Source organism: Telmatherina bonti (assembly GCF_933228915.1).
Source record: "Telmatherina bonti genome assembly, chromosome: 10".
NCBI classification, from domain to species: Eukaryota; Metazoa; Chordata; class Actinopteri; order Atheriniformes; family Telmatherinidae; genus Telmatherina; species Telmatherina bonti.
In genome coordinates this window covers 26,228,085-26,248,608 of record NC_136628.1, presented here as the reverse complement: position 1 = coordinate 26,248,608, position 20,524 = coordinate 26,228,085, and the positions used below count along the sequence as shown (strand labels likewise).

The window sequence follows — 20,524 nt, the reverse complement described above, 5'->3', positions numbered from 1 at the left end:
GAGTGGGCTCTGCCCACCAATCAGCATGAGAGCTGTAATAATTAAAACTATTTTAATCATATTTTTCTGGTTGAGTTTTCTTCTTTTTTTTTTTAATAGTCCACATGATAATTTTTAACCCATCAATTAAATGTAGCTTCATAAAACTGTGGAATAAAGAATGCTAACACAGAACACCGTCGTATCGCCAACCTCGCTGTGTATCAGCGTGGCCCACATCATACTTGGTGTTGTCTTGGCTCCCTTAATGCACAACTAAGGCAACTTCTACATTTAATGAGAAAAACAGATTCTCATTGAGAGGGGGAGGGGTACTCTAATAAAAATCACCCGTTACAGGAAATGAGGATTGCCATTTCAACTGAAAAGTTATATAATTATATAACAAGCCAACCCAATGGGGGCTGTGCAGGCAAGATAAGAGCACTAGCTGCTCGCTGTTTAAAGTCTTTACAGTCAAACAGCGGTGTCAACTCTTCTAGATGTGTGTTTAGTAAGATGGCTTCATTTTCCTGGAGCGCTATAAATGGATATCTAAAACATGTTTCAGGTTGCCTTTAAATGGAGCTAACTTGTGTAATGTAGCTTTGATAGATGGAGCAGTGAAAACAGGGTGACAACTCGAGCTCACTGCGTTTGTCTACATCAACACACTGGATGCACCACAGTCTCGCTGCATGTTTTTTATGTGTTATACAAAGACCTCCTCACAGGCTTCGCAAGGTTCATGAGCCTGGGTGTACAAAAGAGCGAGCATTTTCTGTGCTCGGAAGATTTTTCTTTTTAACGCAGCTTTACAGCTTTTTTGCCAGTCTGTGTGTGTGAATACGGGTGAGACGGAGGGTTACTTGAAGCTGACAGCAAAGGAGATTGCTGTTAAGAGATCACTGCATTTTTCTTTCTCCTTGACTGTTTTTGCTTGTATCGCCGGTGCTATTGGCCTTTAGTAGGCATTTGGGTTTTCAAAAGGCATTTTATTAGTCTGAGTTGTTCTTACTCACAGGGCAAAGGTGGTAAGTCATGTACAGTATTTCTCTTTTATCTCCCACCGAGTTCAGACCTGTGGATGAACTCAGGTCATGCTTTTATATTTCCCCCTTACGCCTGCTTCTCTTGCTTGACAGACCCTTTTCCTGTCTGCTAGAAGTTAGTGCAGGAGAGTAAAAGTACGCACAGTATTCACACAGATCTTGCTGGAATAAAATAGGAGCAAAAGAAGCACATAGTCCATGAGATGTTTGGGTTCAAAATGCTCAAGAGAAATTTTCTCTATATTGATGTTACCCTGTGTTACTCTTAGCCATTGTTATTTTATAAGTACTCCCTCACATTATGCATGACAACACTGCAACCTACTAGTTTATTGGCATGGTGGAATTATGTTTAGCAGGTTGCCTGTTTTGTTTTATGCATGATTCTACAAATTAAGACACAGCATGTAGATCCTATTTGGAATATCATACTGGATTCACCTTGAATTCCAAATTTCGTCAAGCTTAACATTGCACATTTTAGTCAGTGGATTTACGATTAACTTAATAATGCAGTATCTTTAACCAGTAGTGTGAACCTTAAACAAGTCCTTCGAGACAAACGTATGAATCCAGTAATGTGTTCTTTTGATTGAAAAGTGTCCTTTTGAGTCATAGAAAGGAACAGTCGCTCAGATCACTACGGACTGTTCCTGAACTGCTTCGCTCCTTGCTGTGTTTGCATGCAGGCACCAACCCTTCAAGGCCCGGAGGTTTCCCTGGTGCTAACAGTCCAGGGCCTGTAGCTGACCTGTATGGACCTAGCAGCCAGGATTCAGCAGTGGGCAACTACATCAGTGCTGCTAGTCCTCAGCCTGGCTCTGGGTTTGGCCCCAGCATCACAGTAAGTACTTCAATTCAGACCTTCTGTCTTAAGACATGTCACCTTAAACCTCTAACAGTCTGTGATTTATAAAGAAACACAAGTTTTTCTACATTGTACTTTAGTACAGACTTTATTAAAATAAGTTAATTTCCTATTTCAGGAACAGTTAAGTAGACTAATGAATAAAATCCATCAATGAATCTGATCAAAAATGGTAATAACAAATAATGGCAACACTAAAGAAGATGACTAAGGTATGGTTGTTTTCTTCAATCAAATCAGCCCACATCTGATTGTGTGCTGAGCGGTTCAGGATGTGAGGTTCAGAGATCCCACAAGCATGTTGTACAACCATGTTTCCAAAAAAGGTTGAGGTAATCTGACATGTAATTCAGTGTCATGTAAACACCAAAGTTAACTGTAAATAAAATAAATATAACTTAGCAATCTGACTTACTTCTCACAGAAAAATAAAGCTCAATAAGTTAAAAAAAAAAAAAAAAAAAAAAAAAAAAAAGTTGAGACAGTGGCCTTAAAATACTAAATGTTGTTGCAATGAAAAAAATACAAGTTGAATATATTACATCTTTTCAGATTAAATGCTTTGAGATTTATTTAAACTGAACATTTCTGCATTTGTGCACATGAGACGTGTAGTTTGCATGTCTGCTGTCATGGATCTCTTCTTAGGCCACATCAAATTAGGGAATTACTGAAAGGACAGAAAAGTGGTTAAAAAGAAAAACTCCCTCCCAGGAGTTTCCTTATGCCTCTAAATGCCATGAGCACAAATCACTTAGAGACCTGCAACACAAAACATAAAAACACAACACACAAACCCACAGACAAAGCCTGGTGCTGTGGCACTGTGTAGGCGCCAATAATGGTGAATGGTATAGACTGAATAACATCTGCTGCCATGCAGACATCCTCTTCAGGGAGAGCCTTGCTCATTCTAGATACCCATCAAATGCTAAATAAGCATATATACTTTAAAAAAAAAAAGAAAAATGTCAAAAATGTCTTTTTTGATCAAAGATAAGATTGAAATGATTCACAAAGTCCAACAATCTGTGTCAGATGGTGTTCATGCGTACTTTAATCAGCGTCTTTGGAAGCAGGGTTGCTCATTTTTGGACACAAAACATCATCTTAGCTCTGAAAGTCAACAGAGTCGAATGCAAATGTGGATCCCCCTTAGCGTTTTCACAAATCACCTCCTCTCAGACTCTGTGTCACCTCCACAGAGTAAATTTAATTTCATTTTAGAAACCCTTCTGTCCCAGAGCTGGAGTTGTGAACACCACATGCTTCTCCGTTTCCTGGTGCACGTGTAGTTGCTGACAGATAGATGTCTGTCTGGACCAGCCATCACATAAGATGAACTGATGCAAATTGTTGATTATCCCACCTTACCATGACGTTACTCACAAAGTATATTTAGAGAAAAACCTGGTATTGACTGATATATTAGTGCTGAATTGATCTATAATGTTTTTTTTTATAGATTATAGACCAAAGTGTCAAGAGATTCTCTGCAGTCAGGAAGAGAATTAACTTATGAAACTGAAATAGAAAGTTGAGCAGTTCAGACAATAACGCTCTAAAAATAGACGTGTTCAGCAGCCCTCTTTACCTTTTTACTATTAAGCAACACTTTTTTAATCCCACTCCAGAGGTAAATAATACAACACCCTTTTCGGAAAAATGGGGAAATTTTGATTCTATATTTTTAGCAACTAGCTTTGTTGCTTTTATGGAAAAATATAAACAAATGTAGAACATGAAGAGTTAACACAGATGAAGGGTTATCATTGTGCCACATCTGCCTTCCTGTTTATTTTTTTATCATTTCGTAACTGGGAAAACTGCAAAAGTATTATATTCATTTATCCCCAACACTCATCTGATTCTCACCTTATGAGCCACAGTTTACTGGCAACACGGACGTAGATCCAAAACAAAGTCTGACATTGTCCAGCATAACCACAAACCTTACTGGAATTCTCATCATCCTGATGGTAGGATATATCCAAAATTCCAATACCAGCCAATTCACTGTGTGCTTCCAGACATCTCATAAGTTCCCTGCAAGCATCGGACATCTAACGGACTGGCGAACGTTGCTGTTTTATAATAGACCAAGACTGTAAGACTGTGAGGAGCAACACAGATTTTAAGCATCATTTTAACATAAAAGAGATTTTATTATCTTAAATGCTACAGTTGTTTTTTAGCACTGTCATGGTTTCAGCTGGTGCTTACATCTTGAGCCCAAGTATTACATATTAAATTCCACAACTTGTGTTTAGTTTACTTTGTTTCTATCCACAGCCTTCAGCTTTGTTTTAGTTTGTACACAACAGTATCAGCAGTTCATTGTTGAGCACTTTATTCCATGCTATGTTCCTACCAGTTTGTTACAAGACATGGGTAGAAGCATTACATCTCATTTATGCTCCTTTTATGCATGTAAATACATAATTTTTTTAAAAAATGTTGTCAGATGTCACTGTCTGCATATTCCCTTGCATGCTGTAAATTGGCATGGTTGTTAGACAGAACGTCTACAGGAGGGAAGTACAAAGTTTGCTTTTGAGTTATAACGTCATAGATGTTGTACAGCAGACATGGCGATGGTGGAGATCATGATAATCTACATTTTCATGAAGAAATAAAAAAGAGGCAGTTGAAAGCCTGTGAAAATATTAAATATGTAACGTCTCCTTCTTTCTTCCTTTTGCTGGTTGCACATGAGTTATACTGTGTAACACTGCCCCCAGGAATTCCAATGGTACTGCCCTGTTCGCTTTATCTGGGTATGCCATTGTGAGCTCTCTGAAAAAAGCCTGAAATATGCACAAAATTAAAACAGAGAACAGATAGTGTTTTATCTAATACATACGTAAAGATCTACACACATAAAGGACACAGAGGATGGACGGAGGGTTCTGTATCTGTCTTTAGCTAAGAAAATAAATGGGCCTTTCGTCATGCTGTTCAATGGTTATTCTGCCGCTTTGGTTGGAAGAACATGTCAGCAGTAGTCTCTGAACCTCTGTCCAATGTAGGGATGATCAAATATATCACGACAAATTTTTTATATTCATCATCTTTATCTAGGAAGGCTGCAGACCACACAGAGTATACTGTGGTATGTGCAGTTTCAGGTGACATTTCTGGATCGGAGTGATGAAAAGTGTTGAGTGAAAATGACTCAGTTTTTAAAACTTTCAAATCCTACGTTACATCTTTTCATCCAGTGTCTTCTGAGGCTTCAAAAGTTTGCTCAGGCCAACAATCGTTTCCACCCTTGGCCTTAGTGCCTTTCCCAAGACCCCAAAAGTTTTCTACAGTATTATGTTTTGTAGATGTTGAAAGCACAAAGTTTTTTACAATCTTGCATTGAGAAATGTTTTTTTCTTAGGAACTAAGATTGGCACAAAGTGGTGAGCTACAACCCATCCTTACTTGGAAAGACCAAGACTTTGCTGGATTCTACTTTTATACCCAATCCTGACACCCTCACCTGTCACCAAGTAATCTACTGATTTTATAGTCTTTCAGATCAATATTGCTTGTATATTATTGAAACTTTTTTTGTTTTGGTTTTTTTCCCTCTTTCCCACCTTTGTTTGAGTGTTCCTTACATCAAATTATTAATTTGTTCATACATGTAAGTGTAAATCACTTGAAGTGGTCAACATGGCTGGAAAAGTGCTATATAAGTACAAGTCAGTTTATATTGAGATTGCTCAGTGAGAACACTAAATACTTTTTAGGAATTTGGTGTAATAAATGCTCAAATGGATTAAGAAGTTGCAAATTTAAGTTTTATTGCATTTTAGATGGACAAGCAGCATTTTTAGTTGTGTCTCATTCAGACTTCAGCTTTACAAATGGAAATTATAGCATCTTAATGTCAGTATCCTAAAAACAGATAAAATGAATCTGTCTTTGCAGTCTGCCAACGGAATATCTGTCATCTTTAGGAAAAGAAGCCTCAGGCACCTTATGTACACTGAAACTACAGAAAATCAATAATCAAATTTTTTACCAAGTCTTAATATTGCACCCCAAAAAGTGTCTGACTCAGTTCTTAGAGTCAGACTGGTCCATGTTTACATGACTTAGAGTCACATCTTAATCTGTGGGAAAAAAAAAAAAAAAAGTAGCACCTGCATTTTGAAAGTAGCTAATTAATGCACAGCTTAACTGAGATAGAATAACAACAAGCCCATTAGCAGCACCAGTAAGCGCTGCAAGACCAAAGGGTGAAGACTCTCTTTCCAAACGCCATATTCTACATCATAATCTATAAGTAACTGAGTCATTTCTGTTTGTACCTTGTGTGAAATTAGAATCCATATTTTATGTTAACTGTAGGAACGTTTGTTATCATTTAGTTTATGGCTTTTTTGTCCATTTTGTCACAAACTGTTTTAAAATCCAAAATCCCACTCAATGTATGCATGTGTTGTTGTTAGTAATAACACATTGTCACAGGAAAAGCCAATTTTCATTTTTCTAAGCTGTACAACTGATTTATGATTGCCTCACAAAACCAGAGGGAAAATGCATTTTTCAGGCTTTTTGTGCTTCCAAAGCAAAGCCTCTCTTATTAATTGTTTTAGGTCCACTGGCTATCTGCCATAATCTGCTGGTCTCAGAGTAGGAAGCAAAATATTTGTTCTGAAAAACCAGGCTGGCGTGTTTTCAAGGCAGATTTATCAGCAGATAGTTTACACATGGAAATTAAGGCATTTGTTTCTATTATTTTCCATTTTTGCAACAGTTTGTAACCCTACTTTATGGCAAAAAAAAGGAAATTTTGGGCTTTTCATCATCATACAATATTAGATATTGAAGCAGTCAAGCAAAGCTACATTTACGTTAGAAATATTCAGAAAATTTCACTCCCCTAGTTCAGGTCAGGGTTGTGATTCCCTTACAGAATGTCACTTAGAGTCTGCAACGTTACCACATATTAAATCACTGCTTCACAATTACTCAGTGACTCAAAAAGAGAGCAGTAAAGCAGAGAGGTGATGCAGCAGCCCTCTGACTTCCTGCTCTCAGCCAGATGATCTCTCTATTCACAACTTTCAAATAGGAAATGATTCAGAACTAAAATGGGCTTTATAATTCATTTCTTTCCTGAGGATGCTGTTGAACTGAATGTGTATATAATCAGCATATCTCACAAGCTCATGGATGACTTCAGATTCACTGATTTGCCACTCTCTCATGCTTCACTGATTTTATTAATCCCTTTAGCCAGTATGAAAACAGCCACTGTGAAGAAGCAGTAATGAACCTAACCATTTTTTTTTTCCTTCTTTTTATGCAAGACAATTAGAGCGCAATTAGTTGATTGAGGTGATAAAGACAAATAATCGTGTCTGAAAGTGCTTCCCTTTTCAGTGTTGTGTTTGAATCCATGGGTTTGTGCAGACCTGTCAGCAGAGACACTCATGAAGTCCTGATAACTGTGCTGCATTATGAAAAGCCTCCAGTGCTGAAAAACACGCTGATCTTACTGAGGGCTGTTTATCATGCCACTCTCTGCATGCTCTCAGATTAAATCAGTTGTGTATGTTAGCATGAATGGGGATTGTGTGTTTATTTCTATTCACCTGTCTCAGAAGTTTTTATTCAGGCAACATTCTCGTAACCCGAACATGTTATTGTTATAGAAAAAAGGATTTGAAGCCACTGTTTGTAAAATTACCAAACCCAGTATGACTCATTTACTGCATAGGGCATATTTAAATCTTTTTGCTGTTAGATGTTTCCTCCTGTTGTCTCTTTTTCATTACAAGAATATGAAAACGAACCGGTGCTCTGCTACTCAACATGATCCAACTGAATCAAACCGTTCACATTCATGCTAGCTGGAAAATGTTGATGTGATACTCACTTTTCTCTCTTTGAAATGCATACTGACAAACGCACTAACTGTACACTTTTAGGGCCCGTTGATTGCGACAGCTTTTACAAATGGATACCATTGAACAGGTGGCCGGTTGCCATCTCATCAGAGGTATTGCATTTTATTTACTGTGCATTTCTCTAATTTGTGTTCATCACGTTACCAGTTGTCTATTAACCCCTTCTGAAAATGGCGGAGCTGGTAGTAGAGCTGTGTGTGATGGAAGCTTTCTCTGTTCTTTTTTTCTTTCCTTTTTAGAAAAAAACAAGGGCAAAATGACAGAAAGTCGTCGCTCATTACACAAAATGTAATTTCGGTTTAATTGTGTGACCAACTGAAAGAAAAGTTCATGCAGACGTTACGCACACTTACACTACCAGCTCTTCTTTTTTTTTTTCCTCATTAACACTTGAGATGTCTCCATCCTGAAGTATTCTCATGCTTTATTAGGCCAAATCATATCTCTCATACTTGTCAACCATACTGTGCTGTGTGTCACACACTAGTCTGCAATGTTCTGGACCTTTAAGCTCCAAGAAGCAGGACTGACATCACATGTGTGTGACTACAAAATGAATGTGAAATCCAAAAAGCTTTGACTAACAACTGGCCTGAAAAGAGGAGCTGAATATTCAGTGTTTGTTATATCCATGTTCAACAGAGTGATAACATGCATTATAGAACCTGGAGAAGCAGAGATGTTTGCAGATGTGATGAGTGTGGAGCTCCTTATTTCACATGTTTTTACATGACTGTAAAAATCTATTAGGATGTATGAAAATAATCGCTAATTTAACAAGCGGTGCAAGTGTGTTAGACTTGAAAACAGCAGAAATCCTGCACTGAGCAGGTGCACTGGGATTAGGTGTAGTTTTGTTGCACCAACTGTAAGTTTAGACCTGCTTCAGTTTCCTTTCATTGATTTCACATTTGCTGCCTGCTTTTAGGCTTTTGGAAACTTTCAAAGTATTTATTTTAGGAAGTTTCATTAATGTCTGTCACTGCATATAGTTCTTCCCACATTTGCTCTCTAACGCTGCTGTTTTCTGTTTCTTTTCTATCACCCAGCAGAGTATATCTGGTGGCCCAGGACAGACAGGACGAAGTTTCTAATTGGCTTTGTATGCAGGTGATGCTAATCCGACTTCAAGCACTACAGCATCACCCTGCAAAATGAACGAAAGTCGGAACCATATGAAGAAGAAAAGAAAATGTTAGTCATCTCAGAAAAAAATAACTGCTGTACTATAATCCAAACCTTCTATAACTTTACAAACTGGTTTGGTCTGATGTTTCACGACGACTTCATTCACCGATTTCCTTCCTCTGTTCGCTTTTCCTTTGTTAGTTTTTTAGTCATTTTAAGTTGAACTTTGATTTTTGTCTTAGTTAATTTTATCTTCTTGTAGTGTTGTGTAAATGGATTAGGCTTTTTTTTTTTTTGTTTATTTCTTCACTTTTTCTCTTTTTTGGGGGGGGGGGATGTACGGGGGGTGGGGGGGCCACAGCCAAGAATATCTGCAAGTCACGTCTTCATCTTCGTATTGGTTAGTATAAAAGGAGAAAAAAGACTGGGGTGTTTCCATTCAGTCCTCCTGCAAAAAAGAAGCTCTTGGAGAAAAAAAACATTTAAAAGAAGGTATCTAAGTAATAAATTTTAGTAGCCATTTTATTTCTTGTGATGTCTCATTGTAAACCATAATTACCTATTTTTGGGCAATACAAAGAGGACTCCAATATTTTTATGGTCCTTTTTTATAAGTGTTGTTTTTGTTGTTTAGAAATATATATATATGCTATAACAAATTTCATATAACTACATTGTGAACTCAAACTTGAGAAAAAGAAATGTAGCTGTACATATTATTCCAGTCACTGCATATAACCGACTCAGTGAGAGAATAGCATATTTTTGTGATGGTGTGTCAAAAGAACATGTTATAGCGCGTGAATAGAAGAAAAAGCTGTAAACAGTTATTACTCTCCTTTATTTTTTCTTTTTTTTTTTTTTTTTTCCTGCTGGAAGACGGTGTAACAAGCCCACACACACACACACAAACAGCAACACACTCGCTCTGTAAATACTGAAGCTGAATAATTTTACAAGTGTCATACCAGCAAAATTTACAACCAGTGAGTTAAGTCAACACAGTTTTGAGAAATGATAATTATAATGATTTAAAAAAACTGGGGGGAAAAAAAAAAAAAAGCCTGACTGGTATCTTTTGTCTAACTGTTAAAGATATCAGCATCATTTCAAAGAGAAAGAAGAAGAAAAAAAAAGATGATTTAATCCAAAGCACACTGTACGTAGATGTGAAGATAAGAACTTGAACCAGGCATTTTCCAGTGCTCTGTGCATCCTGACACTTTTATACTCCTGAGAGGAACTTGTTAGCTGTGTGTTGTTTGTTTCATCCTGCTTGTTCCTGATTCACGTCATGGAACACGATAACCTGGGCTCTGTGCTAGAGCTTTTGTATACTGCTTGTTCTCTTAATCAGTTCTTTTTGAATGAAATTAGGAACGTAAACATTTTGATACCATACCTCAGCCTTCATGAGTTCTATCGTGGAATCATTGGCAGGTTTAATTTATTCTAGTGGCAAAAAGAAATGAAAACACTGAAAAGTAATTAAGTGAGTAATCGTTGCACTGTGAGTTTGTAAAGTACAGGCCATTCTCCTGTTTGCACATGTGTATGTTGGCTTTTTAAAGAAATAAAAGAAAAAGGCCCTGTGCTTTGGGATAGCATGAAGGATTTGGGGGTTAATGCATTTTCAGCTCGACAAACGCCTCAGTGTTCTGAGGCGAGTTAACAGCTTGGGAAATAGTAACTGATATGTTGCAGTGTACACTTGGATTTCTTTATATATTAGACCCACGTCTCATCTGAGGATATTTATACCGGGTCAAAAGATGACACTGAATTATTTACTCTCTGTTGCTGCACCTGTTTTTACACCGTATGTGTGGTTAAAGGTTTTACTCCAGACAGTGATTTATTAATAAAAAAAATAATAATAATAATGCTGATAATAGTATTGATATATGCTCCAGAGTGCAGTCTGGCTTTTAAATTCATTGATGCTCTTGCAGATGTATGTGTTGTTTTTCATTTTACACACTTGTGTCATTTCTTTTTTTGTTTTTTTTTTGTTTTTTTTTCCCCCACCTAAAAAAAACAAACAAAAAAAATAACAGGTAAAGAAATATGCTGGATACTTCTAAAGTAAATGATATGGAGGTGTGGTCAAGTAATAATTTAATGATATTTAAAAAAAAACCTTGTAATGTTCAAATGTAAAAGAATATAAGAAATACAAAACTATAAAAAAAAAAAAAAAAAAAAAAGAAAGACGCTTCTTTGCTGATTTCAAGTTTGATCAGAGTTTTATTGATACTTTGTGGTTTATATATTAATAATTGTAATATACTATTAAAATGTACTGTGCATCCATTACGTTCTCTCTTTCCATCCCCCATCCTCAGAGATCCCGCTCTCTTTTGTTGATCATCCACGTATTTCATTAGTGTGTAAAGAAATCACAGTTAACTTGTAAACAGAGTGCTGTCTTTGATACCAGTGTAGTGCTCTTTGTTGTTCTCCCTTGCTCTACCTCTCCTTTCTCTCATATTTATCCCTCCCCCTCTCGCGCTCGTTTTCTATCTCCTGTAATTACAAAGTAGATGTTATATAGGACTCATTAATATAATACTTGTAGTGAATAGTGGATTTAGGACCAGTCAAGATAGATCTTTCTCTCAATGATCATGTTCTGATATTTGCAGAAATTATTTTGTTTAAGGTTCATTGTAATTTTTTCCCTGTATGTTTTTTTCTTTCTTTCTTTCTTTCTTTCTTTCTTTCTTTCTTTCTTTCTTTCTTTCTTTCTTTCTTTCTTTGCCTCTCTAACATGGTTTCAGCCAACCAAAGCTCTCATGGATGAACAATGGAGAAATAGTTGCTGTAAGATGGAGTTGTACACAAGGCATTATTTGGATCCCCACCCTTGAATGTTTTTAAAGGGGTGTGCCATACTACCTTAAATGCTAACGCTAGATATGCAAAACTTTTTTTTTTCTTTTTTTTTTTTTTTTAAGAGGGACACAAGCTTAAATCATGGAAACAGATTTTATGTAAAAAAAAAAAAAGTGAAAATAAAAAAAATGTACTTTTTTTTTTTTTTTTTAAACATACTAATGATTATGACAATAGTCACAAATTCAGCAGTCACACAGCTTTTTTTTTTTTTTACTTTCCTTCCTGCTAATATTTGTATATTTGGGAAAGATTCCAGAAACCTGCAGCATGGTTATTTTCAGATACCGCCTTCTGACGTCTTGATCAGCAAAAACAAAGAAAAAAAAAATTCTAATAATCTTACATTCTGGAAGACAAGTTCTGAATTGATTTGTTGTCAGTGTTGCTCACATTACGGAGGTATTACTGCAGAAACGTAAACAGAAATTTAATTCACGAAATATTAGCAGGTGTTAAAGGCTGATTAAATTATTGTTTTCAATCAAACCAGCACCCTGAAGCAGCAGTTTCATTGCTGGGATTAAAAAAAAAAAATATTCCAAAACCTGAATGTCAAAAACACAAAATACATCACAATTCAGCTGCTAGATTTAAACAGGCAGCCGAAGCAAAGCAATTATAAAACTGCTTTGATTTCACTTGCGCATAATCAACATTTTATATAATTGATTCCATTTATTTCACCTCACTGGCTCTTGAAATAAAGTGCTGTTGTATTATTGTTGACATTATAATATAGTTAATAGAATTAATCCACTCATTCTTGACCATTACAGTCTCATATTACATAGAAAAAATTATGTATCACAAAAGTTCACAAACGCTTTGTCAGGGACAATAAAAGGCAAATTTTTGCCAAATTAATTTAGTAAGCACACAGAGCTTTGTGTTATTTAATAACAGGCAAAGATCAATTTATTTAAATGTGCAGTGTCAACATGTTAAATTTGGAGAATAATCAACTTTTAAAGGGGATTAATGGCATTTAACAGAAATAGAATTTAAAAAAATGTATTTACACGCTGGTGTGTGACATATCTCATCAGTAAAACCTTTATGAATGTGGCAGAAATTAATTATTCAAATCTACTCATCTGTTTTGACTTTATGGCATTTTTCTGGCAGATTTAAAAAAAAAAAAAAAAAAAAGGTGTCATGGTTGTTTATTTGCAGCACAACATATTAACATGTTGAACTGGTTCCTTTATAAATAAAAGCCGAAAAATGACCCTGGAAGCTCTTCAGGAACCACCGCCATTTAGTTTGGTTGCCATGACTTAAACTATTTAGCATTTTTAGCCCACTTTTGTGGTTCTTCGTGGATTCTATTGAACATGTTTTCCTTTCAAAACACAAACAAAAAAAGCTTGAAATGACTTCTGATCCCTCACGCAATAAACAAATTGACTCGTGTTTTGTGATCCTGTAGCTTGGACTTTAAGGTAGCATGGCTCTGTTGCTGTAATTTCATTTTATCTCAAACTGACAGCAGTTTACAGCTGATGAATGTTACACATCTTAGTAGACTAGCTTATCCATTTGGGGAAGAGGGGAGGGGACTTGGTTTAAGAAAAAAAAAAAAAAAAATCAAAAAAGAAAAAAGTCAACCTGGAAGTTGTTGACATTTGTAGTGTACTACCGTATCCATTTAAACTTGAATCTCGAGGCAAGTGCTAGGCAATGGCCAAACAATATGTCCCATTTGTTCTGGGAAAATCCCACCCTGAAACCACACACACTTCTGATATTTCTGTCATCCTGGACTTATGTATGTTTCCTGAATACGAACCATCTCGCAAACAGCTGAGCGGTCATACTAATTCTTTTTTAGGCTCTAATCTATTTCCAATGATTTAGACTTTGAAGGCTCATTGAATGTTTTTGAGCATTTCTACCCGAAAGAGGCTTATTTATAGTGGTGCTAATGGTTTTAAATCAGACAGTGGGCCCTTATCTCTGGGAGATATTGGATACAGGCACAGTGACCAGAAAGTTAGTCTCCCAGGCCACAAAGTGACTCATTAAAATTACTATTTATAGTTTTGGTTCTCATCTTACAGGATGAAAGATCAGTTCTGTTCACTGATATGGTTACATAACAACGATCACTTCGTGTTCACAGATGTAGGCTGAGCTACTGAAGGTGACAGAAATAGCATGAGTTCACCTGTGGGGTCATGTTTTAGGGGGAATTTCCCCTTCAGTCCAAACCATTGCCATCCCACCCATATTCATTATTTATTTACATATACATATATATATATATATATATATATATATATATATATATATATATATATATATATATATATATATATATACATATATATATATACATATATATATATATACATACATATATATATATATATATATATATATATATACATACATATATATATACATATATATATATATATATATATATATATATATACAATTGCAACATATATGTATATGTGTGTATATGAATATATATTTGCAATTTCCACACATTCGACCATGTCTGAGTAATATTAGACTGGAGACCTCAGCTGTATACAGAATTTTCCTCACAAAGCAACAACAGGTTCACTTAGTTTGATCGTCATCATTAGCTTACAACGTGAGAGTTCACCCCTGGTGTGTTGTCGAGTTTGGAGCAGACGGCATGTCCAAGAGGGGAGCCTGGAAGCTCTTCAGACTGCATGAACAGCAGTGTGAGGCTCTGCTGTGCTTCTATGTTTCTGCAGACTGAGCACAGAGCTCTCTTCGCTGCTGTCTGCCCATTCCTAACACTTGCCCCTGTTTTTTTATGTTAACCGACTTTTTATGGCGAGAGACAGACAGACTTGACTGACATCTGAAAGCATCTTTCAGGTTATCATATGGCTTGCTTAAGCCCTATTGTAAAATATACTAAAATAATAATGGTAATAAATAATGGATGGGGGTCTCTCACATATCAAATGTGGAAAGTCTAATTTTATATTTGTATTTTCAAATAATAATATTGACAAAAAAAAAATGTCTGTGAAAGGTTTCCATCCTCTACTGTGGTCCAGAAATTGATGTGTCTGTCTGGAAAATAAATAAATAAACTGAATTGTTATATTAATTGTTTCCAATCTTGTGTTGTATTTCTACTTTACAAATACAAACCCACACGCGTAATGTCCCTCACACTCCTATGGCTGGACACTTGGGCCATAATGTGTATATTATGTTTGTCCTAACAGAGTCTTTCATTCCACGTCTCCAGTCGACCACACACATTCAGCATGTTGGCGCCCAGGATGGTTCGAGGTCACTCTTAAGTCAGCAGGATTAATAGAGTTGGAGTACTAAGATTCGTTTAGAGGATGCGCGCGGGGGGGGGGGGGGTTGACCAAGCAAGTACTGTCGTGTAATTCTACTGCCCCTTAGTGGTCTCTTCCAGCAACAGAGAAGACACAGTGGTGTCTGGGAAGAAAAGGAAAGAATCCAGCGCTGCTTTCTGCTTTTATCAGCTTTATCGCGAGGGAGGCTCGGGGTGGAGACTGCTGAGGATGAACCGGCGTAGATGAGCCAACACTGCTGCATGACAGGCGGTTTAAAGCATTACATGAGTAGAGAGACACACATATTAGGATCTACCTTTGATGTGTTTGTCATGGTGTGCTTAGTTCTGCTTCCTTCTGTACATGGAGAATTCAAGTTTGGATGCCAGAAACAAAAATCTGATCTTGACTCATTTTTAAAGGTGAACTGAAAGAATCAAACATGCTTCACTTAAACTGTTTCTGGTTTCTTTTTTTTTTTTTTTTTGTATTTTTTTTGTTGTTGTTGTTGTTGTTGGTTTTGTTTTTGGAGAGGTGGGGGCTGGGGGTCACTTTTTCTCAAAAGGTTAAAATGATAGCAGCTGTTAACACCAGGTTTCAGATGACATTTTCAGGGGTCTCTAATACTTTGTGTTTTATCATTTTCAACCTCAAACGTAACTGAGTTTATTTATCATTATGCTATGTTATTATATATTTTATTCTGTGTACTGGTGACTGTAGTAGGCTGTGAATGTTTAACATGATGCTACTGAGATTCAGGGATCGGGATTTCTAATGTGGATGCTTGTCAAGTGAGGCCACCAGCCTGACAGCTTCATCACTCATTTGGACAAGGTGATCCATTTAATCTGATTGAAATCAATACTTTTCTCAGCTCTGTTTTTCTCTGCCGGGACTCCACAAGTTTGGATTACATTGCGGTCATTTTTTTGTTCTTTGTGTAATAAGCACAATGATGGCAAAGCTCACAGCCTGGTGTGTTGTGATGCTGTTTGGTATGGAAGCCTGTAAGAAGTCATTCAGAATCCAATAAATCAGTGAAATTGCAGATATAGTAGGGTATAAAATATGAAAAAGATTTTTTTTACAGGGTAGTGGGGGACTTTAAAACTCGCAGCAGATATAAATTTATATTTATCCAGACTGTGACCACTGATAATCAATCAATCAAGCAGCTGATGCTCACACTGGCTGTGTTTTTAACTGATTGACCTTTCCAGTCTACCTGCTTTTAATTAAGTGTTAATTAAAAGTGCCATTACTATCAAAGAGCTCCACACTCCCAGGCTCTCAAACACAAGGATTCAATTCTTTGGTGGGCAATCAGGGGCGATTATAGAAGCCAAATGTCACCTCACAGCAACGAGGACACTGCATTCATCTGTGAAATCAAAGTTTGCATCAAAGGTGAAATATTATTTAAACAGAAGTCTTACAGCTGTGTGAAAATGCATCATTTATTCCCTTTAAAAAAGGATTTTCTCTTCATTTTCCAAATTAGAGACTTTTTAACTCATCTCTTTTCTCTTCTGTTTCATGATACAAAACCAAACAAAAAAACAAACAAACAGAACCACTCGTGCACATAAACTTTACCAAATATGTGTGCATATGACTGCATGGCATGGGCTCATTTTATAGCCTCACCTTGTACCAGCAGCTCTGTGTAAAGTTCCCATGGGCCAGTGCTAACAGGCTGGATGTGACAGCCCCATGGCAAGCACAAACAAGCCACAGTGCGCAGAAATGCCACAGCGAGGACACCGCATGGCAACAACAACAACAACTACAACTACACTCCAGCCACCATGGAGGTGTAATGAAGAAGCAGCAGTTCAAGAGGCGGTCTGCTGCCACCTTCGTGTACATCAGCCGGAGAAAGAGAAGACAGAGCTGAAGGATGCCCGTGCATGCATATTCATGTGGTGCTGCAGGAGATCTGCAACCCCCACCCTCAGCCTGCGAGGACACCTCAGGGCCCCTCAGCATTTATTAACGGTAATTAAGAGCTAGTCTGAAATGCTGGCATGTTTAATTGCCAATTACAGGTAGGTTAGGTATAGATGAAAATGACAGCTATTTATGTAATACATCAACCTAAATAATCAAGCTGTTTATACCTTGAAAATGGGAATGGAATGAAAGGTTGGGGAGCAGCCAGGATCCGCACACAAGCCTAGCATTGTAGGAATTCAAGAGCAATAATGAGCAATGTTCAGTGGATATGCACTTAATTTTTTGTGCATCACTAAATTATCTCCCTGCACAGCCATGTAATGGTTGCTCCTCTTTTGAGGCGTAAAATTTTTTTGACAGTGCTGTGTAATAGAGTCAATAGTTGATGAGAAGACTGCTGAGGATGGGGAGATGAGGCACTCAGGTGGCTGTTTCCTCCCAGACTCCAGGCCTAATGTAGCCTTTGGCATGGAAATTGACGTGACATTGATGGGCACTCTGCTGCCAGCGGAGAGCCGTGCGCCTGCACAGCCTTCCAATTCACTAATAATTGCTGATTAAAAACTAGTTAAGAGTCCATGAAAACTCAAATGTGCATTAACCAAATGACCTTCTGGGAATGGCAAATAGTCTGCAGCCAGATTCATATGAGAGGAACTGCTCCCTGGATTGTTTAAGAAACAAACAGGAGCATGTGGCGTTTCTGTGAAATGATTTTTATGGCGTGCGTAACGGTCTTTGAGCCTATCACACCTCCTCATAGCATATGTATGAGGAGTCTTTCAATCTGAAAGACAAACTAAGAGACTGACTTTTCTCTTTCATCTGTAACATGTCATTAATAACATAATCTTTGAAAAAGTTTTAATTGATTGCAATGCAAATTTGCATTAATTACTGTTATCACTGTTGCAGATAACAATGGTATATTTGTTTAAGCACTTAATGAAATCTCATTTATAATGAATTTTTCTCTCAAAACTCAGAAGTAATGTGATTACATTGACGTGTTTTATTGTTCCCCTCTTATAAATGGAGTTAATCATGATTTAATGTGAGGTTAAGGAGAGCAAACAGCCATTCTGCATGGATTTGACAGCATCTGCGTCACCTCATTAGCACGTTTGCATTGTGTTTTTGTATTTCTTTAATTTGTCAAAGGCAAGTTTAATGCATTGTTTAGAAAATTTCTGCTCCCTTTTCCTGCATATTTAACCTCCAGGGGTTTATAAGGCTTTTTTTTCAGTCTATTTTCGGAGGTAGAATAACTTTGGTAATTTGCAGCATGGGAAGCAGAAGAAGCCACAAGCTAAGTGATTCAGAAAATTCCCATATTGTGTTCCTTTTTTTTCCTCTTGTGTTATCCTCCAAATGAGGCATTACATGCTCACAAAAAGCCATCAGTTTTGGCCCAGATCACAGAGGATGCAGCTGTCTGTTCATTGTTCATCATTACTGTCGTCATGGATCTGATGATGCTCCAGAATCAATAGTTGCCTCAGAGAAAACTAGTGCGCAACAGACTGTAGAGGCAGGTTAGAGTGACAATTATCACTGGAGGACAGAGCAGAAATACAGAGTAAATGGCAGGGGAGAGGGAAAATGTATTGCTGTTGATGGGATCATTACCAGAGGATTAACGATTACTTTGCTTTTACTTGGAAAAAAAATAATAGAAAATGCAACTCTGGCCGTTGAGATTTGAAGACGTTTACTGCTTTTCCTGCTTGGTGGCATCCCAGAACCATTAACAGCAATCAAATTAAGGAGAGAGCAATTTATAGGTGGGAAATCTCCACTCGAGATGCTGATATATATCCTGTATAATTGAAGCGAGAGAGCAACACATTCCAATTAAACATTTTACATGAGCATACAATGTACAATACCTTCATTATGAACACGAAGTCTCATCGTTATAACAGAGGCTTTTGTCATTCTGTGTGTTTGAGAATGTTGGCTTTGCGCTAGTCAGGAGCTGTGCAATGTATTCTAGTTGAGACTGACTTGCTCTGAAGCTCAAACAGTTCTGCAGCTCGTCGTGCGTACTCAGGGGAGGGAATTGAAATGATGAGTTTCAAAGCCATTTTGCTGTATTTGGAGGATTTAAAAACCCGGTGAGAGAAATGGCCTGAAAATGGCAGTCTTTGGCATTTCTGGCATGCAAAGCAATCAGCCATATCACCGTTTAGTGTATTCCAGCTGTGACATGGTATCATCTAAAAATACCTCGACAAAGTCTTGCTGCTCAGACGAGAAGAAATCCTGCAACCTTTTTTGGTTTTACCAAAAAAAAAAAAAAAAAATGGAACAAAAAAAAAAAAAAAAAACCGTCAAGAAATCAGTTATGTTGCCTCTAAAGTCTCAACACTAATGAGAGCTGGAATCCACTGTGCACGCCTAAGAGGAAGCTCGTTTTGATTGGTTGACCCTGCCATCCATAGATGTGTAATCAGATAAAGGTGATTCGTGAGAAACCTCAAGAAATTTGTCTCAGCATCTACCTGTAAGAAACCGCCGACAGGGTCAAACCCCAAAGGCTCCAAGGTTTTCACATCTCATCAAGGAATCTTGTCACTGGCACCGTAATGCAATGTCACATCACACACATGATGCAAACCTTTGAATAAAGTGAAAGATAATAGGAATTGTCCTCAGATTGTATTTTCCAGCAGAAATGCAAGAAGACTGCTGCAAAGAAACAATTGGATTTACTTACAGCTTAATAGCTTCATGAAGTAATCGTGATACATTACAGTAAATACAAGTCATAGCAGCAATCTTGCTTTTTTATGTTTCCCTTTGCCTGTTTGTGTGTCTCCCTATGTGTTTAGACAGCACATACTCTTATCAATCTCTGCACAATAACAGAAAACAATTTGCTAATGTTTTGAAAATAGCTTCCCCATCCCCTGCTCCAGCACTGAGAGATGTATGCACAATTTCATAAACACAATCAGTGCGCTGAATGGTGGCACTGATATTCTGAGGAAAAAAAAATCTCATTATTGTTCCTGAGCTATGGAAAAGCAGTCAGTGGCCCATATCACAGAGAATGCCCCCCTCCTCCCCATCAGCAGCCCACTAGCACACAAAGCTTAATTCCACCTAGCAGCAACACAATATGTAGCAGCTTGTTGACACAGTATTAGAGATGACCAAAGAGTAAGGCATCAGCAGGGCGGCTGCGGTGGCCAAAGTCTTCAGGCAAAGCTGGTGCCCTGCCGCTCACATCGTGTGGACCCGCTACTGCGTACGCTGTTTTGTATTATATATTCTGAACTGCAGTATCAGCACAACAGATGGAATAAGTCATGTCTTAGTTCAGTTATCAAAATCTGCCTATTTGAATGAAACTCCTCACCACAGAACCAGACACACATCTGGATCACAGTGTCTGCTTTCATATATGACTTTCCACTCTTTCAAACA

General features: G+C 37.3%; 1 protein-coding gene across 4 annotated transcripts in view; it reads left to right on the top strand.

Moving 5' to 3' along the window:
- msi2b (musashi RNA-binding protein 2b) overlaps positions 1-9,213 on the top strand; it is a 248,250-nt gene extending 239,037 nt beyond the window's left edge. For 3 of the 4 annotated variants that reach the window (XM_079247851.1, XM_079247850.1, XM_079247848.1), the window contains 3 exons: positions 1,721-1,875; positions 7,830-7,900; positions 8,858-9,213. In XM_079247851.1, coding sequence (XP_079103977.1) covers positions 1,721-1,875; positions 7,830-7,871 — 197 coding nt within the window. In that variant the 3' untranslated portion in view covers positions 7,872-7,900; positions 8,858-9,213. The remainder of the gene's footprint in view (positions 1-1,720; positions 1,876-7,829; positions 7,901-8,857) is intronic. The other variant, XM_079247849.1, reaches the window with a different exon arrangement.
- The last annotated feature ends 11,311 nt before the right edge of the window (positions 9,214-20,524 follow it).